The 25535-nt window shown below is 37.8% G+C and overlaps 1 protein-coding gene across 1 annotated transcript in view; it reads left to right on the top strand.

The window, feature by feature from the left end:
- The window catches only part of LOC130835707 (ATP-binding cassette sub-family C member 4-like), a 159268-nt gene that overhangs the window by 127809 nt on the left and 5924 nt on the right, over positions 1-25535 (top strand). The window contains exons 27-29 of the mRNA XM_057707455.1: positions 14577-14666; positions 20074-20246; positions 20686-20791. Of these exons, the coding sequence (XP_057563438.1) occupies positions 14577-14666; positions 20074-20246; positions 20686-20791 (369 nt within the window). The remainder of the gene's footprint in view (positions 1-14576; positions 14667-20073; positions 20247-20685; positions 20792-25535) is intronic.

Here is a 25535-nt window from a genome sequence, read left to right as displayed (position 1 = left end):
TTTCTGGAGAGCTTTTATCATAAATGGATGTTGAACTTTGTCAAAAGCTTTTTCTGCATCTATTGAAATGATCATATGGTTTTTATCCTTCAATTTGTTGATATGATGTATCACATTGATTGATTTGCATATATTGAAGAATCCTTGCATCCCAGGGATAAACCCCAGTTGATCATGGTGTATGATTTTTTTAATGTGCTGTTGGAGTCTGTTAGCTAGTATTTTCTTGAGGATTTTTGCATCTATATTCATCAGTGATATTGGTCTGTAGTTTTCTTTTTTTGTGACATCTTTGCCTGGTTTTGGTATCAGGGTGATGGTGGCCTCGTAGAATGAGTTTGGGAGTGCTCTGCCTTCTGCAATATTTTGGAAGAGTTTGAGAAGGATAGGTGTTAACTCTTCTCGAAATGTTTGATAGAATTCGCCTGTGAATCCATCTGGTCCTGGGCTTTTGTGTGTTGGGAGATTTTTAATCACTGCCTCAATTTCTGTACTTGTGATTGCTCTGTTCATGGTTTCTATTTCTTCCTGGTTCAGTCTTGGAAGATTGTATTTTTCTAAGAATGTATCCATTTCTTCCAGGTTATCCAATTTATTGGCATAGAGTTGCTTGTAGTGGTCTCTCATGATATTTTGTATTTCTGAGGTGTCCGTTGTGACTTCTCCTTTTTCATTTCTAATTCTGTTGATTTGCATCTTCTCCCTTTTTTTCTTGATGAGTCTGGCTAATGGTTTATCAATTTTGTTAATCTTCTCAAAGAACCAACTTTTAGTTTTATTTATTTTTCTTATGGTTTCTTTCCTTTCTTTTTCATTTATTTCTGCTCTGATCTTTATGATTTCTTTCCTTCTGCTCACTTTGGGGTTTCTTTGTTCTTCTTTCTCTAGTTGTTTGAGGTGTAAGGTTAGGTTGTTTATTCGATGATTTTCTTGTTTCTTAAGGTAGGACTGTATTGCTATAAACTTCCCTCTTAGAACTGCTTTTGCTGCGTCCCATAGGTTTTGGGTTGTTGTGTTTTCGTTGTCATTTGTTTCTAGATATTTTTTGATTTCCTCTTTGATTTCTGTAGTGATTCCTTGCTTGTTTAAGAGTGAATTGTTTAGCCTCCATGTGTTTGTATTTTTTGCAGTTTTTTTCCTGTAATTGATATCTAGTCTCATGGCGTTGTGGTCTGAGAAGATGCTTGATATGATTTCAATTTTCTTGAATTTGCTGAGGTTTGATTTGTGACCCAAATTGTGATCTATCCTGGAAAATGTTCGGTGTGCACTTGAGAAGAAAGTGTAGTCTGTCGTTTTTGGATGGAATGTCCTATAAATATCCATTAAGTCGAGATGGTCTAATGTGTCATTTAAAGCTTGTGTGTCTTTATTTATTTTCTGTTTGGATGATCTGTCCATTGATGTAAGTGGGGTGTTCAAGTCTCCCACTATTATTGTGTTACTGTCGATGTCCCCTTTTATAGCTGTTAGCATTTGCCTTATGTATTGAGGTGCTCCTATATTGGGGGCATAGATATTTACCATTGTGATATGTTCTTCTTGAATGGATCCCTTGATCATTATGTAGTGTCCTTCCTTGTCTCTTGTAATAGTCTTTACTTTCAAGTCTAATTTGTCTGATATGAATATTGCTACTCCAGCTTTCTTTTGACTTCCATTGGCATGGAATATCTTTTTCCATCCCTTTCCTTTCAGTCTATATGTATCCCTTGGTCTGAAGTGGGTTTCTTGGAGGCAGCACATAGAAGGGTCTTGTTTTTGTATCCATTCAGCCAGTCTGTGTCTTTTGGTTGGAGCATTTAATCCATTTACATTTGAAGTGATTATTGACATGTGTGTTCCAATTACCATTTTCTTACTTGTTTTGGGTTTGTATTTGTAGGTGTTTTCCTTTTCTTGTGTGTCCTACTTAGAGAAGTTCCTTTAGCATTTGTTGTAAGGCTGGTTTGGTGGTGCTGAATTCTCTGAACTTTTGCCTGTCTGGAAAGCTTTTGATTTCTCCCTCAAATCTGAATGAGATTCTTGCTGAGTAGAGGATTCTTGGCTGTAGGTTTCTCTCTTTCAGGACTTTCAGTATATCCTGCCATTCCCTTCTGGCCTGCAGAGTTTCTGTAGAAAGGTCAGCTGTTATCCTGATGGGTTTTCCCTTCTATGTTGTTTGTTGCTTTTCTCTTGCTGCTTTTAATATTTTTCCTTTGTGTTTAATTGTGGTTAGTTTGATTAATATGTGTCTTGGTGTATTTCTCCTTGGGTTTATTCTGTATGGGACTCTCTGTGCTTCTTGGACTTGGTGAATTATTTCCTTTCCCATGTTGGGGAAGTTTTCCACTAGAACCTCTTCAAAGATTTTCTCAGACCCTTTCTTGTTTTCTTCTTCTTCTGGGATGCCTATAATTCGAATGTTGGTACGTTTAAGGTTATCACTGAGGTCTCTGAGACTGTCTTCTAATCTTTTTATTCTTTTTTCTTTTTCCTGCTCTGTGGCAGTTATTTCCCCCATTCTATCTTCCAACTCACTTATTCATTCTTCTGCCTCAGTCATTCTGCTTGTTATAGCATCTAGAGTATTTTTAATTTCAGTTATTTTGTTATCCATTGCTGTTTGTTTTTCTGAGTTCTTATGAACTGTTTCTTGTACTTTCTCTATTTTGTTATCGAGATTTTTGTATCATTTTTACTATCATTACTCTAAATTCTTTTTCAGGCATTTTTCCTATTTCCTCTTCATTTATTTGGTCTTGTGGGTTTTTTTCCTGCTCGTTTGCCTGCATGGTGTTTCTTTGTTTCCTCATGGTTGTCCAAACTTTTGGGGTTGCTTGTCCTGGCGATAGAGGTGTTTATAGAAGACTGTCCAAGCCTCAGACTAATGTCCAAGTATTGGATTTAACGAATATTAAGTCTAGGAAACACATACATATATAAGACACACAATTACTGAATCCGTTAGGACATAAGGCTCTAGAAAGACCTGACAGAACCCCAGTGTGCTATCAGATATTCAAAGAGAAACCCAACAGAAATTGACAACTGAAACAGAACAAATCAGAGACAAAAGCAAAAGCAAACAAACAACAAATAACACCCTACACATACAAACATAAATCCAGGGAGATTTTGTAAGCTAGGATCAAATATAAAAAAGAGCTGGAGTACCACCAGAGAGAATGGAGAATCTCAGAATGTAATTAGACAACTGTACTAAGAACTAAGATAAAGACAAAAGCCTAATATTAAATAGCAAGGCAGTGCATCATCTGGAGAATAGAGCAAGAAGTCTGAGCAGACTGATAGTGTTGCTTATAAGTATATTAATATAAAATAAACTTAAAAAGGCTGGAAGAAAGGGGAACAGAAGAGTGTAATGTGGTTGGAAATATGCAAATAAAAAGAAAGGAATAGAAATATATAAAAGATAGGGATGAAAGGAAAGTATGAGAGATATTTTGTCCTTACTACCAAAAACTTAGCTAGATATAGAAGTATATAAAAAGGCAAAAAAAAAAAAAAAAAAAAAAGAATAAAAAATATCATTAAAAAATTATGTTATAAAACTTGTAGATCCCTTAGGGCTAAGATCGTATTTAATAAATCAAAAAAAAAAAAGAATAAAAAATATCATTAAAAAATTATGTTATAAAACTTGTAGATCCCTTAGGGCTAAGATCGTATTTAATAAGTCCAAAAAAAAAAAAAAAAAAGAGAGAGAGAGAGAGAAAGAAAGAAAAAAAAATCCAGAACTGATCCCAGAATGGACCAGTTCAATAGGTATTGATACTACTATTTCTGTTTCCTTAGCGTCTCAGCTGTAAGTGTCCTTCTCCTTGCCTTGGGTTTTTTTTTTTTTTTTTGCGTTATTCTGTGACCAGCAGAGGTTCCTTTATTGTTCGTCTGTAAGCGTGGGTGTGTGGGGAGGGAGAGGGTACAATAGTGGCTCCTTCTCCTGGGAGTGAGTGAGCAGTGGCGCACTGTTGTTTCAGTCAGGCTTGGAGGTGCCTGTTGCAGAGGGCGCTGGTGGCTCAGGCGTAAACAGAAAGTCTTAGAGTTGGGCCTCTCTCGGGGTTTTTTTCTTATCGATGCTGTTGTTTTTTTTTTTTTTTTTTCTCTCGGCAGCCTCCCTGCTGCTGGCGTTGCAAGGGGTTTTAATCTAGCCCCGCCTGAGTGCCTGAGAGTGCTTGTTATCCCTGAGCGCCTTAGGTGGCCCGCAGGGTGTCTCTCCACTGCCTGTTGCAGAGGCGCCGAAAGAGAGGGAGAGGCTACTCGCTCGGCTCCTCCCCCCTGCCCCTGAGCCTGCAGCCTCCAGCCGCCATCATGGCCGGGCAGCTCTCAGGGATGGGCACTCCTCTCCGCGGACCTCCTCCCTCCTGTGCTCTCGGTCCGTCACCCTACTGGCAACAATGTTTCTCACCCTGAACCAGCTCTCCAGTTCCCACGCTCCCGCTCCTGGACCCTCCGTTCAGCCATGGATCGATGTCTCGGTCTGGGAACGCTGAGCTGCGCTGCGGACCCTCCGTATGTTTCTCACTCCCTCCTGTCTGCCACAGCTCTGCCGCTTCACCCTCTTTGAGCCCTTGTAGATGCCTCCCTACCGGCTATGTCGGGCTCCCCGCAGCCCTTTCTGGTGTCCGAGGCCGTCTGCTGGTGTTCAGCTGGTTCTCTGTGGGAATGACTGCATCCTTCCGTGCATTCCCAATGCATCTGTGGAGAGGGATGCACTCCACGTCTCTCTACTTCACCGCCATCTTTTCTCTCCAGCATTATTCTTAATAGCAAAAAAAGGGGAGGCACCGAAGCATCCACTGACAGATGAATGGTTGAATGGTGGTGATGGCTGTAGAGCAATGTGAATGTATTTAATACCACTGAACTGTGCACTTAAAAATAGTTAAGGTAGTAAAATTATATGTGTATTTTACCCCGATTAAAAAAAAATTTTTTTTAAATATATCTCTTTCAGGAAAAATGAGAAGAACTTTTTAGCATAGACAATCCCTGTGTTTAAAGATTGCCTCTGGCTATTAGATTCATGATTTAGTTATTACAGTAGAAAATAAATGAGTTTAGATTCCCAAGAATTATGTTTTGATCTTTGAAATGGCCAAATGAGACTAGTTTGTAGAAATAATGGGCATGTCTGTAAAGTCCTTTCATGTCCTTGAAATGTGCCCTGTGTTGTTTTTAATGCTTCTTAATAGGAAAAAGTTGTATGCTGGTGTACATAAAAGAAAAAGAACTCTATAAATAAATAACATTAAATGTTTCTTGGTTCTGCTGGTAATATTTTGGAAGCACATCTGAGCAAAGACTAAGCATACCTTGACATCACCAGGTTTGGGTTCTGTTCTGTTAGTTTCCACCCTACTTTTGACCATGCTCTGTGTACACACTCCAGAGAGTGTGCGTACAAAATAGGGCTAAACTTCCTTTCCATGTAGGTAAAGATCACCAACCATTGTAAACACAGAAACTTTAGTATTCCACTTTAAATGCCTTTGTCTTCAAGGTACCATGTTGGTTGGTTAAAGAGAGAGAATCTGGAGAGGCCCTGCAATGTGTAAAGTTACCAGGAAGTCATTGAGGAGGCCGCCAGGGATAGAATGTTTAAGAGTATACACTGAGTGTCAACATGACCCACATTTTTTCTGACTCTGCCTCACGTGACCGTGGGGACTTGATGGCATCACTCAGCTTCCAAGCGTCAGTGTCCTCATCCTTAAACCAGGTCTAGGAATTACTGCTGCACAGATTTGTTGTGAAGATGTAACTGGGTAAGAAAATGTTTGTGCTCATGCCTGGTTCTTGGAAACACTAGTTACTATCATTATTCTTCAAGATCAGGGCACTGGCCTTTCAGATATTATTTCTATTTAAGTAAAAAGAGTAGCACATTCTGGAACAACTTTGCTCTTTAATTTCTATTTATGTGTTTGTGGTCTGGGTGATTTTCTTTATATTTATTGTGTGTAATAGAAACCAAATTGTTTATATAAACTTAAAGAGTAAAGAAAAAAAAAGTACACAGTAGGAATCTTGAGGAAAATGTATAACACAGAAATGTCTAACGTTTCCTACCAAGAACAAGAGGAGAAAACATCACTTTTGTTTTCTTTTGATTTCTGGCTCTCTTCCCACCAGCTTCTTTTCTGACCACTGCCCTGTACCCAGTCCCTCACAAAAACCTCTGGCATTTTTCTCAGCCCTCCCCACATTCTCGACTATTTTCTTCCTCTCCTTGAGGCCAGGGCCTGTGTCTCTCATTTCTGTTGCTCTAGTGCTTGCTGTAGGCCTTGACAAATTAACAGGTATTAATAATAATTCATAATATTTGTGGAATTCTTAACACATTTTAGCTTCTTTTCCTACCATTCCCTACTTAATGCTCACAATTCTGTCATTATCCTTACCTGACAGATTAAAAAAACAAGGCACTAGGAGCTTATCCCTTTTACCAAATAAGGGGCAGAGCCAGGATTCAAGTTTTTTGTGTGTGTGTCTGTTATTTTAATTGAAATATGGTTGATTTAGGGTGTTTCAGGTGTATGGCAAAGTAATTCAGTTTTATTTATATATATATGTATATTCTTTTTCAAATGCTTTTCATTATAGATTAGTGCAAGATATTGCATATAGTTCCCTGTGCTATATCATAGATCTTTATTTTATATATAGTAGTATGCATCTATTAATTATAGATTCCTAACTTATCCCTCCCTTCCCCTGTTTTCGTTGTTTCGTGAGTTTATTTCTGTTTCGTGAATAAATTCATTTCTATCATTTTTTAGATTCCACAAAAGTGATCTCATTTGACTATCATTTCTTTAGATTCCACATGTAAGTGATCTTATGATATTTGTCTTTCTCTGCCTGACTTACTTCACTTAGTATGATAATATCTAGGTCCACCCACATTGCTGCAAGTGACATTATTTCATTTTTTTTATGTCTGAGTAATAGTCCATTGTGTGTGTTTGTGTGTGTGTGTGCATGTGTGTGCACATGCACATGTACCACATCTTCTTTATCCATTCTTCTGTCCATGGCTGTTTAGGTTGCTTCTATGTCCTGGCTATTGTAAGCAATGCTCCTGTGAGCATTGGGGTGCATGTATCTTTTTGAAGTAGAGTTTTCACCTTTTGCGGATATATGCCCAGGAATGGGATTGCTGGATCATATGGTAACCCTATTTTCAGCTTTTTAAGGAACCTCCATACTGTTTTCCACAATAGCTGCATCAGTTTACATTCCCACGAACAGTGTAGGAGGGCACCATTTTCTCCACACCCTTTCCAGCATTTAGTATTTATAGACTTTTTAATTGCCATTCTAACCAGTGTGAGGTTATACCTCATTGTAGTTTTGATTTGCATTTCTCTAATAATTAGTGATGTTGAGTATCTTTTCATGTGTCTGTTGGCCATCTGTATGTCTTCTTTGGAGAAATGTCTACGTAGGTTTTCTGCCCATTTTTTAATTGGGTTGTTTGTTTTTTTGATACTGATCTGTATGAGCTATTGTACATACAGAAATCTTTTGCATTTATATACACTAAAAACAAAGTATCAGAGAAATTAAGGAAACAGTCCCACTGACCATCACATTAAAAAAAAATACCTAGAAATAAATTTACCTAAGGAGGCAAAAGACCTGTGGTCCCAAAACTATAAGACTCTGATGAAAAAAACTGAAGACAACAGAAACAGTTGGAAAGATATACTGTGTTCTTGGATTGGAAGAATCAATATTGTTAAAATGACCACATTACCCAAGGCAATCTACAGATTCATGCAATCCCTATCAAATGATCAATGGCATTTTTCACAGAACTAGAACAAAAAAAAATTTAATTCATGTAGAAACAGAAAAGACCCCAAATAGTCAAAACAATCTTGAGAGAGAAGAACAGAGCTGGAGGAATCACACTATACTACAAAGCTACAGTAATGAAAACAGTATGGTACTGTCACAAAAACCAGACACACAGAACAATGGAACAGGATAGAAAACTCAGAAATAAACCCACACACTTAAAGTTAATTAATCTAAGACAAAGGAGGCAAGAATATGTAATGGAGAAAAGACAGTCTCTTCAATAAATGGTGCTGGGAAATCTAGACAGCTACATGTAAAAGAAAGAAATTAGAACATTCTCTAATATCATATACAAAAATAAACTCGAAATTAATTAAAGATCTAAATGTAAGACAAGATACTATAAAACTTCTAAAGGAAAACATAGGCAGAACACTCTGACATAAATTGCAGCAATATTTTCTTGAATTTATCTCCTAGAGTAATGGAAACAAAAGCAAAAATAAACAAATGGGACCTAATTAAACATAAAAGCTTTTGCACAGCAAAGGAAACTATAAACAAAACAAAAAGACAATCTATGGAATGAGAGAAAATATTCACAAATTTTGCAACTAACAAGGTATTAATTTCCAAAATATACTAACAGGGTTCAAATTTAAAGAGATTCCCAACTCCAGAGCCTGAACAGCAAACTACTCTGCTAGTGACTTCAACTGGCTATTGACTGTGGTCCACCACACTGCTTCGTATCATGATTTCATGTGCCTGCACACACCACACACACGTGCGCACACACACACGGAAACAAAAATTTCACAAAACAATATTGCTCTTGATCTGTGCTCTGATATTTTCTATTATACCAGTTCTATTCTAGTTCATATAGAAGACAACATGATGGTTGCGAGGCACAAAATTGATTTCATGACCCATTGCTTGCACCTGTAGTTTGACAAACACCACCCTTCACTGTCCCTCTCTTGGACTGGGCTCCTGGTCCATGTTAGCATCATGCCAGGAGCTTCATTGTTGTTCCAGATTCTCACGGCAGCCCTGCAAGACTAACCCCATTTTCCAGTAAGGAAACTGAGTCTGGGGAGATTAATAACGTACCCTGAATCTAATACCTAATAAGTAGTAGAAGCAGAACTTAAAGTTATCAGACTCCAAATTTATTTTTTTCAATAAATGTTTGTTGAACTGAATGATGTTCTAATCAGATATTTTCCCCATTTTTCTCTACCATCCCACTCAAAGGGATTCATTCATCAAACGATAACAAAAGTGAAGAAGTATAGAGAAAAGCTGGAAGATACTACTCCTACAGCTATGTCCCTCATTTGAACAGTATCAGTTTAGAAATGAGTTTATTCACTTATGAGTCATGGGCTGATAAGTGTCAGGAGAAGATACTCAAAATCTTACCCCTCCCCAGCCAAGAGTCCTTTCTCTTTACAATGTCTTGCTGGCTGCGGAGGTGGTTTGGTTACTTGAATTTACTTGTCTAAGTGCAGAAAGCTTACATCCCTCTTCCCCCAAATGAACAGGAAGCATGTTGCTTGTGTCTCAACATCCCCATTTAGGGAACCTAGGAAACTAAGCACAGACTCTGCAAAGAGTGTCTCGGTGCTGCTTCTGTGAGTTGCCCCTCTTAGCTGAGCCAGGCCCACCTCATCTTCCCTGACTCCCTGTGGTCCTGGGAGCAGCAGCGGGCTTCCAGGGACGTCTCTCTCTCTCTCTCTCTCTCTCCTACATTCATCCCTATCACTCTTGACCCCACCATGAGCAGGTCAGAATTGGGGGAGATGTGACAGCAGCAAGGACCTGCATAGGAACCAGAGGCAGGGGAGTGGTGACACAGACCATCCGTCCTGGAGTCCTGCGGGGAACTTCCAAGAACAAATACTGTAGGCATAAGAAGGTACTCCTTAATTTGTGTTCAGAATTTCAGGAACAAACAATAAATGAAAGTACTTCCTAGATAATTTCTTTAAACAGAACAGGTAGCTGAAGTGTATGCATCCTTTGTGCTCAGGAGCTTAAGTAGTTATGTATGTTCTCCAGAAAGAACACCAAGGTGAGGTTATATTCAGGGAGTAGCTTGCTTGTCTGAAAGGATCTGGAAAAAAGGATTTCAAAACTTCTTTGGATGATTTTCTACACCTAGAGCCCCTTATCCTATTGGCACAAAGAAAATGTTTTTCTTAAAGAAGGATTCCATGCAAATTCAATATTTATGATTGCAGCCCAATGATTGGCACAGATAAACAGCCATCATCTTTATCATAATTAAACAGATTCATTTTTTATATTTAATACATTTTTTTAAAAATAACAAAAGCTAAGTACTTTTTAAACAGCCCACTGCTCTTTTGGTATTTTCATTCCTTGAGTTTTCTTCACTAGGTTGAAGAAGGTGAACCAGAGCTGTCTCTCTAAGAGCTCTCCCTGATTGCGTGGTTTGCTTTCCCTTTTTTTCTTGTTGAGAACAAACCTCAAAGAGAGAAGAGGTGACTGTACTGTTCCTAAGTAAAGAAACACACCTGGGTTCTAGCCCAGTGCAGTTGGCCCATTGTTTCTGCCACTGAAGTCGTCATTAAATCCCTTGGAACTGCTCTCTGGGAGCCGCTGAGAGAGGGTTTTACAGGATTTAAATCCTTTTTCCTTTGTTGGCGAACGATGTCCTTTTCTTCTAAATATGGATGATGATAGGTGCATTCAGAGGCTACAGGATTAAAAAAAGAACAAAAAGAAAACCAAGATTTAAAGTGACTTCAGATGATTCTCTTATTCTTGCAAACGGGAGATGAGCTGCCCTTTTAAGAAAGATCGTCAGATTAGAAATGAGAACATAGCTTTTAAGACTCAAGGAAACACACCAGTAGCTATTCTTGATATACTTTAGCAGAGGGCAGTTTCCTGGTTTAGGACTGAAATGATTAGGGTACGGATTGTGCTTTATCCGCCTCATTTGTAACCACTTGTATGGTTTTTGTCTTGGCCCTGGGTCCTTTTAAGTGTCAGAAGGTTTGTGGGTGGGGCTTCTTTGTAAGATAGTGACAGTCTTGTGTTCCAGCAGCATATACAGAAGGTCCAGTAAGACTGAAGTTTAGTCTTGCAGTTGTGTTGAGGGATTATCAATTTACTACTCTAAATGCTCTGATTCAGAGTGGCTATTTTTGGGTCACATGCCTAATATGAACTTGTTATGTGCTAGTAATAAAGGAAAAACTTACTACTGGACACGGTACAAAGGATTAAATTAAAAAGTATCAACTTTGAACCATGATGAAAAATAGTTTTGAAACTAATGCTCCATTTAAAATATTACATTGAAAAACAGTATTTGTTTCCCTGAGTCTACTGTGCCAGCTGACTGTTATTAAATGAGGTTTAATTGTGAACCTTCAGAAAAAATATACGTGGGCCAATAAATTTAGTGTATATTTACAATGAAGATTGTATGTTCTACCATAAATCTCTGCACTTAAGTGTTCTGCCTCAAGCATTTTTACAATACTTATTTATAAGATTAGTTTACTAACTTCATTACTTGGAGGTGGGTATTGTAAGTAATAATATCTATCAGAAATGATCGTTTAGTCACCAAATTTGATAAGGACTCTGCAATAAAGAGACATTTGAAGCTTTAAGAATCTGAGGGAAATAAAATGAAGTGATCTTTTACACAACAAGTAGAAAACTATGGAACTCAATAGCCCAAATAGTAATACAGGCTGAGAATGTTCTCATAAACCAGTAGAAATTTTTACATTGTACTGTATATGTATATATCATAAAGAACATATTAGCCACTTATACTACAATAAATGGCAAATGATACAAGAAAAAAAAAGAAAAAAAAAGAAATGATCATTTATTTGACCCTTATCTGCTCTTGAGCTATGTATCTGCTGTGAGGACTTTTATTACCTTTTGAAGTTAATACAATGGTTTCTAGTTTGGCAAGTGATGAACGTAAAATGAATAGAAACCAAAATGAATACTGCAGAAAACACATTGACATATTAAAATAGACATTGTTCATAAATTGCCTGCTGGCTTTAAAGAAAAACATAGCTTCAATCAGTTAATGTTATAATAAACCATTCTTTTATTTCAAATTTTTATTGAAATTTTACTCCTTTTGAAATATATATTTGGCATGTCATAACAGAGAAATACTCCTATTTACTGAACTATGTTCTTCCATTTAATACTGCTAAATAAATACTTGTAATTACCCAATATGTCCTTTTAAGACTGACAGTATAGACTTAAGTGGGGACTCTTATTGCAATGGGCAGTAATTAAACTTAAGTTTTTTTTTTCTTTTTATGACAATCACCAGTGGTTTCTTGATAATTAGCAGAACCTCCTTAAGGCCTACAGAATGTCTGAGGTCTCTGTTTAAGCTCAGCGTGAAGCAGCTGCAGGCATCTGTCAGAGGCTCAGAAGTGAGAGACTCCTCTCTCTGCAAAGGATCTCACTTTAGTCCCCTAGTTTTTGGAGAGCTTCATCCTCTTCAGGGAGTTTCCTAAAGAGAAGAAGATGAGGGAGGTGACAATAGAAAGAGGCCCTGATTATGAAATAGGTGATTGAAAAAAGACTTTAAATGGGGTCCTTGCTTGAACCACCGAGACCACTGTTCGCAAAGGTGCTAATCATGTGAGCCCTTTCATCACTCAGGGAAGGACTAAAGGTCTGTCATTTAAAAACAAAGCTTTTTTGTTTTTGTTTTTTGTAGATTAGCTCAGGTAACTCCTCTGTAGAGTGTACTTTGAAAACCAGGTTGACACTTCAAGCCTTACACCTCATACAGGATGTGAATTTGCTCTATGAGAGGGACCTGAAGCGAAAAACGTTCAGGTCACATAAGCCATGATGGGCAGTGAAACGTTCCAGTTGTTGTTTTAAGCAGAGACCTTGTCTCACTTCCCCCAGTTGGACTCAAAGCTGGTTCATTAACCTAGGCTCTTTCAGGCCCTTTAGCTCCTCAGACACCAGTCCTTGAAGAGTCTCTTATTTGGGGACCCAGAGTAGAATCCAGGTTTAGAGCCTTGGGGGGAAGGTGGAGGAGAGTCGGAGGAGAGGGAGGAATACTGGGGAGCAGCCTCCCCTCTCCTGGCCACGATGTTTGTGTAAACCTCATGGAAACAGCTAAAGGAAGAGAAATTGCCCGCATGTTGGAATCTTAGAGTTGATAATTACAAAGAGTAAAAATTTTTTTATAAAAATCTGCGGTAGAATGATGGTTATTCCCCTGACAAGGAACTCTGACCATTGTTTAGATGGTTGTTTAGTCTTTGATCCTAAACTCGAGAGTTTTAAGGGAGACCTTAAATTTCGGTCTCGGGACTTTTCAGTGATCATTTTGAAATGTTATATGAGAGAGTGACTTTTAACGCTTGGAGGCATATCAGACACTTACTCAGCTTTGTGCAAATAATGCTCCTTTTATCTTTTTAATTTTGTATTTTGCTTTGAGATATGTCTTTTTTTGTTGGCACACCGTGTGTCTTCTGCGTCCATTTCTTTCTCACCAGACTTAAAACTAAGGCAATAGGGAAAGAAGACATGGGAAGCTCTCTTCTTTATCCTTTTTTATGACTGGAGAAAAAGAAATGTCTCTCTCCTTCATCTTTCTTCTCAGGCTTTTGTGACGTGAGGAGGCACAGTCCAGCCCCCAGGCCAGGCGGGATTGGAGGCTGGTGATTCCCTGCAGCAGTTCCCGGGCGCTTGTGGGAGAGTCAGATCCCCTCTTGTTCCCACCTGTGTGCATCCCCTTGTTCTACCTCCTTCACTGAAAGGAGCCAATTGGGCCCTTCTCTGCTGCCCATACTCTTGTGGCCTGCCTTACTAGAGCCTTCCAGAAGAAAACTTAAATGGCCTACATGAGCTTATGTCCAGATTCTCTCCTGAAGCCCAGAAGTAGGCATATGTTTCCAGAGTAATTTACTTGTGGCTCCTCCTGAAGCAGATGAATAGGAAAAGCTATTTATATTAAAATAATGTTGTTATTGTGCACATCACAATGGGTTTCAGGTTATCCTGGGCTTGCAGTTAGTAATGATGTTCTGTGAGGCGTGTACTCCTGGTGCACAAGTGAGAGCTCGTGGGGATCAGCTGATGCAGAATCAGAGGCGATGTCTCCATGAACAGAGGTGCTGCAGGTCCCAGTAGTTGATATTCTCTTTGCACATGTGGAGATGTTCCCATTCACACATGTGAAGAGATTCTCTATCCCAGAAGGCTGTTTTACCAACAGAGAAAATAGCCTCCTTTATTCTTCCATGCAAACGTGAAAAAATTCAACAATCTTGCTTTCAGGCACAAACCTCAACTAATCATGCTCTTGGTATTTCCCAGTATCACACCAGGATTGACAGTTAATTTATGCAGCTCTCTTGATGTAAAGTTCCTTCAATAATTGTATCCTCATCTTTTTGTTTGAGCAGATATTACCAGTAAGACATTTTTAAGAAATCAAACCTTCCTTTATCATCTTCAGTTTCTTCTTAAGATGACACCCTTCAGTACTCTCTTTTGTGAGTGTTCAGTGGTCTGGAAGATATTTTGGCCTATCCTTTGTACAGTGGAAAATTAATTTAGAGATACTGTTTTGTACACAAGCATTTGCAACCTTATTATTAATGATTATAGTGAATTTTGCTTTTTTTTTGTACTTCAATTCTGTTCTGTAAGCTTTTAAACAAAATGAAGAGAGGTTAAGGTAATGATATTCCCTATTTTGTGGCATTTAGGAACCTGTTTTATTCACTGCAACAATGAGGAAAAATCTGGATCCCTTTAATGAGCATACGGATGGTGAACTGTGGACAGCCTTAGAAGAGGTAATGTGTTAAATGTAATTAACTTGTTAGAATCAGTATATGTGTATGTACATTCATAACATTGCAGGTAATTAAGGGGAGCTTATCAGTTTAACTGAGTTTGTTTACCTCTTAGGAGAATATTGACAATGCAGTACATGTGAAATTTACAATGTATATATTGATGATGATGAAAACCAATAAGATAATGCCTTGTGCTTTCATTTTAGCTCTTTCCCTGGAACCCAAAGCAACTAGATACATTACCTTGTCCTTAGGAGAGCACTAAGCTATATTTAAAGGTGCAGATTCTACTAAGTGACCTAGTGAAATAATTACTCTGCAGTGTTCATTTTATTCCTCTGGTCTTAGGGAGCATCTACTAAGTGGAGACAATAGTCGTTTTTCCTTATTAATAGAAAGATAAGTGAGATCATATAAATAAAATGCTATGAAGTTTCATAAGAAAGTATTTATAAGGGTAAATTATATGGTTGGAATATAATGATAATTATTTATTGGTGATCATGTCATTTTAATGCTGCAGCATGAATGCAGGTAACAGAACCCTGGAGCTTTGGTTTTTATATGGATAGCTTCATTTCTAGAGGAATTTCTGTTATTTGTGTCATTTCCCTTTGTTCCGCTTCTTTGAATTTCCTCACCCTTGCATGAAAAAGATTTTGACTGTTAAGTTTTTCTTGTTTTGTATATTTCAATGCAAATCATTTTATTTATTTGCCCTAGTTTTGCAAACTGATTCTACTGATAGCAGAAACTCTATCTAGACTTCCAAACCATTGACAGACTCCTAATTTCTCATAGAACCTAGCTCAGTCTTTTGCTTTTAAGGAGTAAGCACTTAATAAATAGGTACTAAATGTTTGATCTCTTCATTTTGGAGAATTATGACTTATTTTTTTAAAAACTTTTTTTTTACACAAATTCAAGTGACTGGAGACGGAGACAACGTGGTGGAGTAGAAAGATGTGAGCTTACCCCCTTCTCAAGTGACTATTCCCGTTATTGTTTTGAATTGATGTCTTTGTCATTTAGGGTCATCCTTCTAGGCACAGCTCTGAAATCTGTAATATATAGATGACCTTTGACTATGAGCAAGCAGATTTGGAGGCCCGACAATTTCCTGCCAGTGATTCTGGTTTCTGAAGTCATGTTAGCACTGGTCTTTACACACTCACCCCACTCTCCAGCAACTTTGGGGATTTTATTTTCCTAAATCGAGCCAATTGCTTCACCTTCTTCTACTTGAAAAGTAATGGACCGCTGATTTCATTTAAGTTTGTGAGTCTGTCTACACTGAAATTCTAGGAGAGAAGAGGTGGGGAAAACCATTAGCCATAAAATGTAAAGCAAGAAGGCTGATCCACTGCTCATAAAACAGATTTAATGGTGAAATTGTGACATCTTAAAAAAAACTGGAAATGCTGGTAAATTATTGTTCTATTTGTTTCTGAGTTGGAGATCTCTTTTCACAGATTCTCAGGTAGTAAAATTACTCTAGAATTTTAGAACACGTTGTTCCACGGACAGAGAGGAAATGTTGATTTGGGAGTCAAATCCTGTTAAAAACTACCTTAGAACTTGGCCCAAACATGTGCTTAATTCGTGTGTAGGAACCAAAATTGAAATAAATTAGTAGCCTCTGATTTCTAAAAATCATGAGATTGTGGAAGTGGTAGATGATACTAAGATCCATCTTCATTTAAACTATATTTGGAAATTTCTGTGAAAAGAAATAAACATGAGTTTATTTCACAAACTGAAGTATGTGGTTTTCATGTATTGCTTCTGGAATTGACCCTGTTACTGTAGTGATATCTCTTAGTGAGAAATCATCCCATCATTGTGTTTCTCTAGGAATTGTTTCTTTAAGATTTCTTTTAAAAGACAACCTACCAAATTTTTCATTGAAAAATATACAAATGTCATAAAGAAACAATTCCTAGAGAAACAGAATGATGGGATGATTTCTCAGTCTAAGAAGTATCACTAAAGCAATGAGGTCAGTTTTTAGGTGAACTAAAAACCCCAGTCATTGGTTTATAAATGATGCCAAATTGGTCACGTGACCCCAAATGTGTAGCGTTAGCTCGAGAGTGAGTAGGAGGGAACCACTATGTTTTCCTCTTTATGACTGTCCATTAAAAGTAAAAGGTGCTTTTTTTTTTTATTTTTTAAAGCACTCTTAGTTCTGCCTCCTCCTTGGTGGAGATGGACATTCACAAGTGAGAGTTCTAAGAATGCTGCCCATCTCGTCGTGGTTATTTTTCAAAATATGCTGAAAATATGTTTTGCATATACTGAGAAGCAGCCAATTTACTGTAAACTGAAGAAAGTTCATTAGAAATTAGTGCTGATTGGAGTGCTAAAAAGAAAGGGCAGCTTTACAAGTATAAGTAGTGACTGAAGGTGAAGCACTTTATCACTCAAAGGTTAAAAGATCACAGTAGATAAAACTCTGGCAATGAGTCAGTGGAGTGTTGCTTCTGTTCAAAAGCAAAACAGCTTAGATACTGGGATGTGGAATAAAGGGTATGGTATGTCATGTCAAAATTGGGAAGAAATCACCAAGTTAAGTGTTCGATGTTGTTAGTGTCTCTATTAGGACACAAGTATGTCTCCTCATACAGGAAACCAAGATACAGAAATCTAGGCGTCAGTAGCCTGTGCATCAGAAACCACGTGATTCAGTCTCGTGTTCTTTTGGCGACAGGTCACATTTCCGTTTCCCTGTGCCTTGTATTTAGGTGAACAGGCTCTCCCTTTACTTCCTTTACTGCTCTAGTAAAAGCTATTCCCCACCTGTTGAATGCATTTCAGTGTCTCTTTCCAGCCCACACCAACCTTTCTTTTTGAAAAGTAAAAAGTTCCACAAAATGTGGAAACAATCTGACATCTATGTTGACCTCCTGTGAGGGGTGCTGAGACCTGTTATATACAGCACACACAGTAGGTTACTTTTTAAATGTTTATGATGATAGAAATAAGCTGTCTTATAAGTTCAGTTTATTATTTTTCAGTTTTGCTGTAGTTTATTATTTTCCCAGCTCAAAAATGACCTGAAGTATTCTCTACTGAGATGTATAGTTTTGAATAGTATTACTTGCTCCATTTTCCTTAAATTATAATTTTCAGTGCTTTCCACAGTTTAAAGAGTAATGTTACGATATTTTTTATCCAGCTAGTTGTTATAAGAATATATTCTGTTTACACTTACATTTAATAAGAAAATAGTGTTATGTATAAAGTATCTATCTATATGGATTTATTTTCTAATTTATAGGAACAGATATATCATAAGATGAGATTCATTTATGCTTTCACACAGTCAACAAATGTCTATTGAAAACTTTTTAGACAAGCAGTGTTGCAAATTCTGGGGCTATCACAGTTATCAAAAGAGACACAGTTTCTACACTTTTGGAGCTTAAATTCTGGTGGAGAAGATGGAAAACAAAACAATGCATGTGTAACAAAGCCTCAGTGCCGATACTCGCAAAGGAGAAAAATAAAGCTGAACGTGAAGAGGGGCCAGCTGACAGCATTATTCATAATGGGCAGTATCTGTTGATCTGTTTGTGTCCAGCACTGTTTTAAATTCTACACATAGTGACTTTATACTCTGATGTTGTTAGGAGGTAGACACCTTTACTATTACAATATTATAGTCTTATTTAGAGTTTAGGAAGCTAAGATACAGTAAGTTCCGGAAGTTGCCCAACTGGGAGAGCCAGGCGGGACTTATGCCCAGGCTGTCTTGCTTCAAGCCTCTAAATTTTTGTCTTAAAACTTTTAAATCACAGGAAGGAATAGTATGATGAACACATATACACCTTCACCTAGATTCACTTAGATTTTTCATATTTGCTTCCTCTCTTCTATAATCTGTATTTTGTGGTAAGGTGTAGAAATGTTTATTAAAAGTTGCAGTACACCTTTAAATACATAAATATATACCTTGTAAGAACAAGGACATTCTCTTATGAACCATAACACAGTTATCTCAATCAAGAAATTTAATAGTAATATTACACTATTATCTAATATGTTTTCAGATTCTCCAGTTGTAACTCCTAATTATTATTGTCTACTGCCTCTATTGTCCTTTTTTTTCCATCCTAATCCTTAATTATAACTTGACTATATGATTACACTACAGAGGGCCTCCATATTAGTATTATTCTCATAACTATCCTGATTCATAAATGAAGACAGAGTCTCAGAAAACAGCATTTTCTGAAAAACATTTCTCCTCACAATCCGTATTCCTCATGAGGCCGATACTGACAAACTGAAGGAAAGTAAAAAACTAAATTAGCTGTGAGATGCATCCCAGTAAGGAGCAAGTGTGAGATTACCTTCAAAATCAGAATGTCAGTCTTTAAAAAGATCAGTCACCTGCAATCTAAATCTTGCACTTCATGTTTTGTGTACCTTTCACGCTAACACTAAATACAAATACCATATTTAATCGTAACTCAGAATTCCCCTTTCTTGGGACTGGACTCCATCAGGAGAACCGTTCAGAATCATATCCATAGAAGAGCTCCAGCATTTAGGTTCCCACAAAAGCACTGCACAAGTACTCTTGGTGTTTTGTTATTTGACATTGTTATGTGTCCCTGCTTATTGGCCATCACTCATTAATCTATTGGTCTCTTAATTTAAACTGTATTTACTATTTATTCTTTAACTTCAAGTATAACCTGAATTTGAGTCTTGTTCTATAATATTTCTCCAAAATAAATATTCATTAAACTGACCCCTGCCACCCAATGTAGTTTCAGATTATCTTCTCCAGTTAAAACTTTGGGTTTTTTTTTAAATCTTATGGTGATGATTTTGTGAAGATAATTTGGGAAAGAACCATTGCCAGAATAGGCTCCAGGATTACTAATGTATGAGGTTCAGTTTGACATTGTTTAAATTTGTATTTTTTCAAATTTTAGACCTTACAAAATGGGTAAAGTGCTGATAGGATTATATCTTTAGAGAACTGTACTTCCTGTAATTTTTTTTTTTTAAGTTTCCTTTTAGTGTACTAACTCCTATGCAAAATGTACTTTGGGAAGCTGGACACAACCATAAAGATCCTTTTAAATTTTCTGTTTAAATCACATTGGGAGAAATAACCTCATTCTTTGAGAGAATTCTTTAATCCTTTGGGGAGGGTGGGAATCTGTAGGTGTCATTTGGCAGGGATTGGGAGACACTGAGATCTTTCTGTCCTCACTTGACTCTACCATCTTTCTCAGTGAACACTCATTGGAAGGAGCCCTCCCCATCACCTGGCTGTAATGTAAGATATGTAAGAAGTCCTGAGGACTTCAAATCTCTAATGTCGAAGAGGCTTGTTTACTTCAGTAGCAATTTCTTTAGGAAAATGTCATTATTTGTGTATCCACAGGTACAACTTAAAGAAGCCATTGAAGGTCTTCCTAGTAAAATGGATACTGAATTAGCAGAATCAGGATTGAACATTAGTGTTGGACAGAGACAACTAGTGTGCCTTGCCAGGGCTATTCTCAGGAAAAACAGGATATTAATTATCGACAAAGCTACATCAAATGTGGATCCAAGGTATGGAGCTGAGGTCCATGAAACCTGGTATCTGAATTTTAAATGTGGTAAATAGAAAACATTTAGTGATGCTGAGAAAAGTTTCTAAGTGCTCTCTTTGTCTCAAAGATATCTCTTGATAATGTTAATTCCAGAAAACAAAGGAAGAAACCAAATGTTATATAGTGTTAATGTTGTTATGAGGCATCCTAAGAGAACTAGATTCCTAAATCCAGCTCTTGGGATAGTTTCAAGCAATTTCAAGGGAAGACTATTTTCCACTGTTTTATGAAAAATAGTAAAGTTCTAAGTAGACTTTTTATACTTAGTTTTTTAGGAACAAGATTATGTCTTAAAATATTGATTTTTTTTAATACACTATAAAAATATCATGGTATTTTAAAGTCTCAAGTCCACTTTTCCTCCATTTACTGAACTAAATCAACTGCTTTGATTCCAGAACTGATGAGTTAATACAAAAAAAGATCCTTGAGAAATTTTTCCAGTGCACGGTGATAACCATCACACACAGGTTGAGCACCATTATTGACAGTGAACGGATAATGGTAAGACCCTCACCATTTCAGTTGTTTCCATTTATATCCAATTTTTCAACTCATCCTTCCTTGTAAAACTTGATAGGAACCTCCAATAATTTGTTTCTCTTAGTTTCTCCCCTTATTCCTGATAATAACTCAAGTACTTAACTATACTTTCAGAATGTGCTATTAAATGATATATCCAGTACTTTCATATTTCCATGTTAAAAGTTTATTTGAATTGTCATTTTTTAAGATAACTAACTATGAAAGTATTTGAAATCCAAGTAATAGCTTCATATTTCAGAGTGGTGGAACACAGTTGTCACAGTTGTTTCGGCATTTTTGGATTCTCTTAATCAAAAACTTAGCCTCTCCTTTAAATTGCCACGAGGTTGTGGGTAAGGTTGCAGAATTTCTCAGCTGTTGAGAAGTTTGTAAGATGTGCTGTCAGAAGGGAGTCCATGAGAAGAAGGGACCTAGTGAGAAAAACAAAGTATTTCAACAGAAAGAATTTAACATAGGAAATTTGTTACATACGAATTGGATGGCTAGAAAAATGAAAGAAAACAATGAGGTAATAGTTTTAGAAAGCAGCAGCTGTGTCCTAGGACAGATCTCCAGACCTGAGAACTCAGAGGAGGGGCCCTAAAGAGTCAGTGTTCAATCCTGCAAGGAGAGGTCACTGCCTCATCACTGGTCATGTTTGTGAGGGAAGACTATGAGGCTAGTTCTCCAATGTGCTAATACTCCTGATGCTGCAGGAGTAGCAGAAACAAGGTAGACCATCAGCTCTGCTCTGTACCTTCAGTCTCCCTGTAGTGTCCCCTACTGGCAGAACCTCACAAAGGGCCTTTGAAATGTGATTTGCAGAGACCCAGCCTCTGCATCACAAATGAGAGTGTAGAAAGAGAGGTAGATCAGCAGCTGAGAGACTGGAGATAAACAAATAGCAAGTCTCTTAAACAGTAAATCTAGGCATGGCACACACAACAGGATCCAAGCTTTGGTTTCTGATATCTGTCTAGTATATTCCTGCCAGGTTTGATTGGCTCTGTCTTCCTTAGTAATTTAATATTTCCTTCTTTTGCTTTATGTCCTTCCTTTCTTCCTCTATTCCTTTTCTCTCTCTTTTTCATCTTCTTTCTTTCTTTGATCTTTCTCTCTGTTGCTTGCTGAGTTTCAATAAATGTTAGGGTGTGGTTTTATAAAATGATAAGGAAATCATCCCTCAAAGGAAAAACCTTTGGCTACATTTAATCCCAAAGAATGCAAGGTATTTTAAGGTTAACGTGTATCCTGTGACAATGAGCTGATTTCACTCATCTTATGGATGGTAACTATTGTCAGGAGAAACCACAGTATTCAGTGATGCCGATTAGTGATGAAATAAATAGATAAAGAAAGCCTGCATAATGTTTAAGAAGCAACAGATGGAGTTAACCAGTGATTTTGATGGTCCATGCTAAATAGGTTATAATCAGTAATGAGTGGTAATACCCAAGCTTCCATATGTCCAAAGACAATGGAACTGTCTCTTTCAACTTCTTGGGCAGTTTCTGAAATATCACCTCCCGCCCTACTTCATGTGCGTTGTCAGATGGGATTTTCAGTGGGGGCAGTGAGTAGATACAAGACTGTCAGGATTGAAGCAGTGCCTGTAGCCTTACTCCCTCAAGCTGGACATGTATAGGAGTGAGCCCTGGGAAGGCAGATGACAGGAGTGGGGCATTCTCAACCAAAGGGATGCTCTAGGCTTCAAGCAGTGCGGCCAGTCATCTGGACTAGAACATCACAGTAAGATGCAGTCGCCACCTGCAGACTTTTGTGAGGGACCAGGTGACATTCTAAGATTTCGGGACAGTGACTCTTAAGTTCCAGAAACATTGTTTAGCATCAGGCATCCTTAGTCCCTCATTTTGTGTTCTTGAATGCTAATTGGAAAAGTAACCTTTTATTTCTACTTTTTACCTGTCCCTTTTTTGTTCTTAACTCTCAGCATTGTATTTCACATACTGTCCCCAGAGGCATCCTTTTGCCACAGGAATGAATGATGCTGTGAAATTTACCTGTTTCAAGCCCTTTGTCTGGTTTTAGAGGCAGCAGCACAAAGATGGCTTGATCTCCAGCTCAGTTTGTAGTCTGTTCAAATAATTTTTTTGCTCCTAAATATACCCTGAGGTTTTATTTTTGGCTTTTGGTGTATTACAGCATTGATGGTAGCAGCTTCCTTTTATTATTTAATTTTAAGAAATACTGTCTCCTTGGAATGTATGATCCATTAGGGAAACAGTAAGGAAGGACAAAACATGGCAGACTTGTGAGCTGGTCACTTCTAAGTCTTATCCCCCAGCACTTGATCCATAGATGTGAATGTCTGTATCCCCTTAAGCAATCAGCTTTGCTGCCATTACCAAAATAAGGCCATCTGTTTAATGCTCTACTTACCAGTTTCTCCTGGTAATTTTACACATCCTCAACATTTTTCCTCTTGATCAGTATCTTTGAACAAATACTTAACACAGTTTTACAAAGCAATTTACAACCCAGTCCCTCCTCACCTTTCTGGTTTTGTCCTACTCTGCTCTCCCTCTCTATGTTATAGCTAAAACCACGATGATGGTCTTTCAGTTCTCCAAATGCAGTGTTTACTCTGTCTGACAACTGTGCTCTCTCTAGACTGTTGGGAGCTTAGACTAAGGTGCTAGCAGTGGAAATAGTGAGGTGGTTGGATTTGGGGTAGATAACAAAGTAAAGGCCAAGCAGAATGTGGTGGATTGAACGTGGGATCTGAGGGCAGAGTGAGGAGTCGATGCTGTTTTCTGGGTGTGGGGCCTGAGCATCTGGGTGAATGGGGAAGATGGAGGAAGAAGGGAGATGCACGGGTTCTCTCTGAAGCCAGTCATCTTTGTGATGACCAACCTTGTTTTCTGTGGTGGACGTTGCTGTTCACTATGGCATTGCTCTTCCCACTTCCATGTTGGGAGACCTTCAGTTTAGGGCTCCCTGACCAAGAGTTCATCAGTGATGTCATGGGGAGTTCCCACCAGGAGATATAAACTTGGCCGTTTGCTTACATCTTGGTCCAAGCTGGTTGTGGTTGCTGACTCTGGTAGGAATGCCAGGATTAGACTTCAAGGGACCCAAGAGACATGCATCTCCTAGCTTCAGAGTTGGGAAATTGACCTGTGTGCTCCATCCACCCCAGGTGTAAACCTTATATTTTGTTGTAGAGCTTCTGATTACCAGTTGGCTTTCAATTCAGCAAAAACTCCATAATGCTCTTTCTCAAACCTTTGATTTTGGGAGAAATTTTCTTGCTTGCTTGCTTTAGAAATATAGGCACACTTTGTTTTATTGCATTTCCAGATACTGCTTTTTTTTTTTCCCCACAAATTGAAGGTTTGTTACAACCCTGCGTCGCGCAAGTCTGTGGGCACCATTTTTTCCAATAGTATTTGCTTATTTGCTTACTCCATGTCTCTGTGTCACATTTGGTAATTCTCACAATATTTCAGACTTTTTCACTATCATTACATTTGTTATGGTGATCTGGATCAGTGATCTTTGATGTTACTACTATGACTTGCTAAAAGCTCTGATGATGGTTAGTATTTTTTAGTAATAAGTTTTTAAAATTAAGGTCTGTACATTGTTTTTTCAAACATAATACTATTTTATTGCAGAATTGATAGGCTACAGTATAGTGTAACCATAACTTCTATACTCCCTGAGAAAGTAGAAAATTCACGTGACTCACTTTATTGCGATATTCACTTTATTCTGGTGTTCTGGAAATGAACCTGCAATATCTCCAAGCGATGCCTGTATCTGTTTCCTTTTCAGAAAGCAAGTGATTGTTTTGAAAACTTTAGGGGCATAAAGACAAGTCAATCTGCTGCAAAGCCTGATGCTCCAGAGGGCGGGTGACCAGCCTGTGGGAGTGGCTGGGGAAGTGACAGATGCTGATGAAGGGCACAACCGACAGTGTTGTCAGCATAAAGTCCTGTCATTGCAAGTGAGGTGTATTTGTGGGGTGTGATCATTACATTTTGTTGCACTGTCGAATATGTCTGCACTAAGATGGATGGATAAGGTTTTGTTTACTGCAAGTAGATGAAACAAAAGTCTAGTTGGGAAACAATTGTGACCTAATAAATAGCTTTCTTTATGTGTTGGCTCTACAAAGGGATTTACCCAGTTTGAGTTCATTAATCACCACTTATGTGTCAGGCTTAGAATTCTATTTTACAAAGATGTTCTCTCAATTTTAACTTTATTAAACAGGATGTAGTCATAATGACAGCTAATTTAATCTTCCTTACTGGTTTTGTTGCCACAAAACAACTAGGGATTCTCCCTAGTAGCGTGAACAAAGGAAGCGTATGAAAATCTGCAGTTGCTCTAAGAATCTTGTTGCATATGTTTAACATTTTCACTGTCTGCAGTTAGAGAATTCTTTGGAAATGAATGACGAAGAACCATAACTAGGGCCAAGAAACTCAGATTCTACCACTTCTGTTTATATGCAACATTATGGTTTTATGAGTATGTTCTTTACCCTTCTTCCTCAACTCAAACCTTTTTTTAGTAGAGTTTTTCTCAGAGAAATCAAAACTAGAAACTGTTGTAGTATACCCACCTGAAAATCACAAAAACAACTCATACCTAACTGGAGTTTTACTTAAATTTTATTTTTCACCTTCATGGAACTTGTCTTTCATAAGCCTACATGGCCCCAGTTAGAACATTTGAGAAGAGAAAGCTCCTT

This window comes from Hippopotamus amphibius, chromosome 14, assembly GCF_030028045.1.
Source record: "Hippopotamus amphibius kiboko isolate mHipAmp2 chromosome 14, mHipAmp2.hap2, whole genome shotgun sequence".
NCBI lineage: Eukaryota > Metazoa > Chordata > Mammalia > Artiodactyla > Hippopotamidae > Hippopotamus > Hippopotamus amphibius.
Note: the sequence above shows the minus strand (reverse complement) of the source record. Positions and strands in the feature narration are given on the sequence as shown.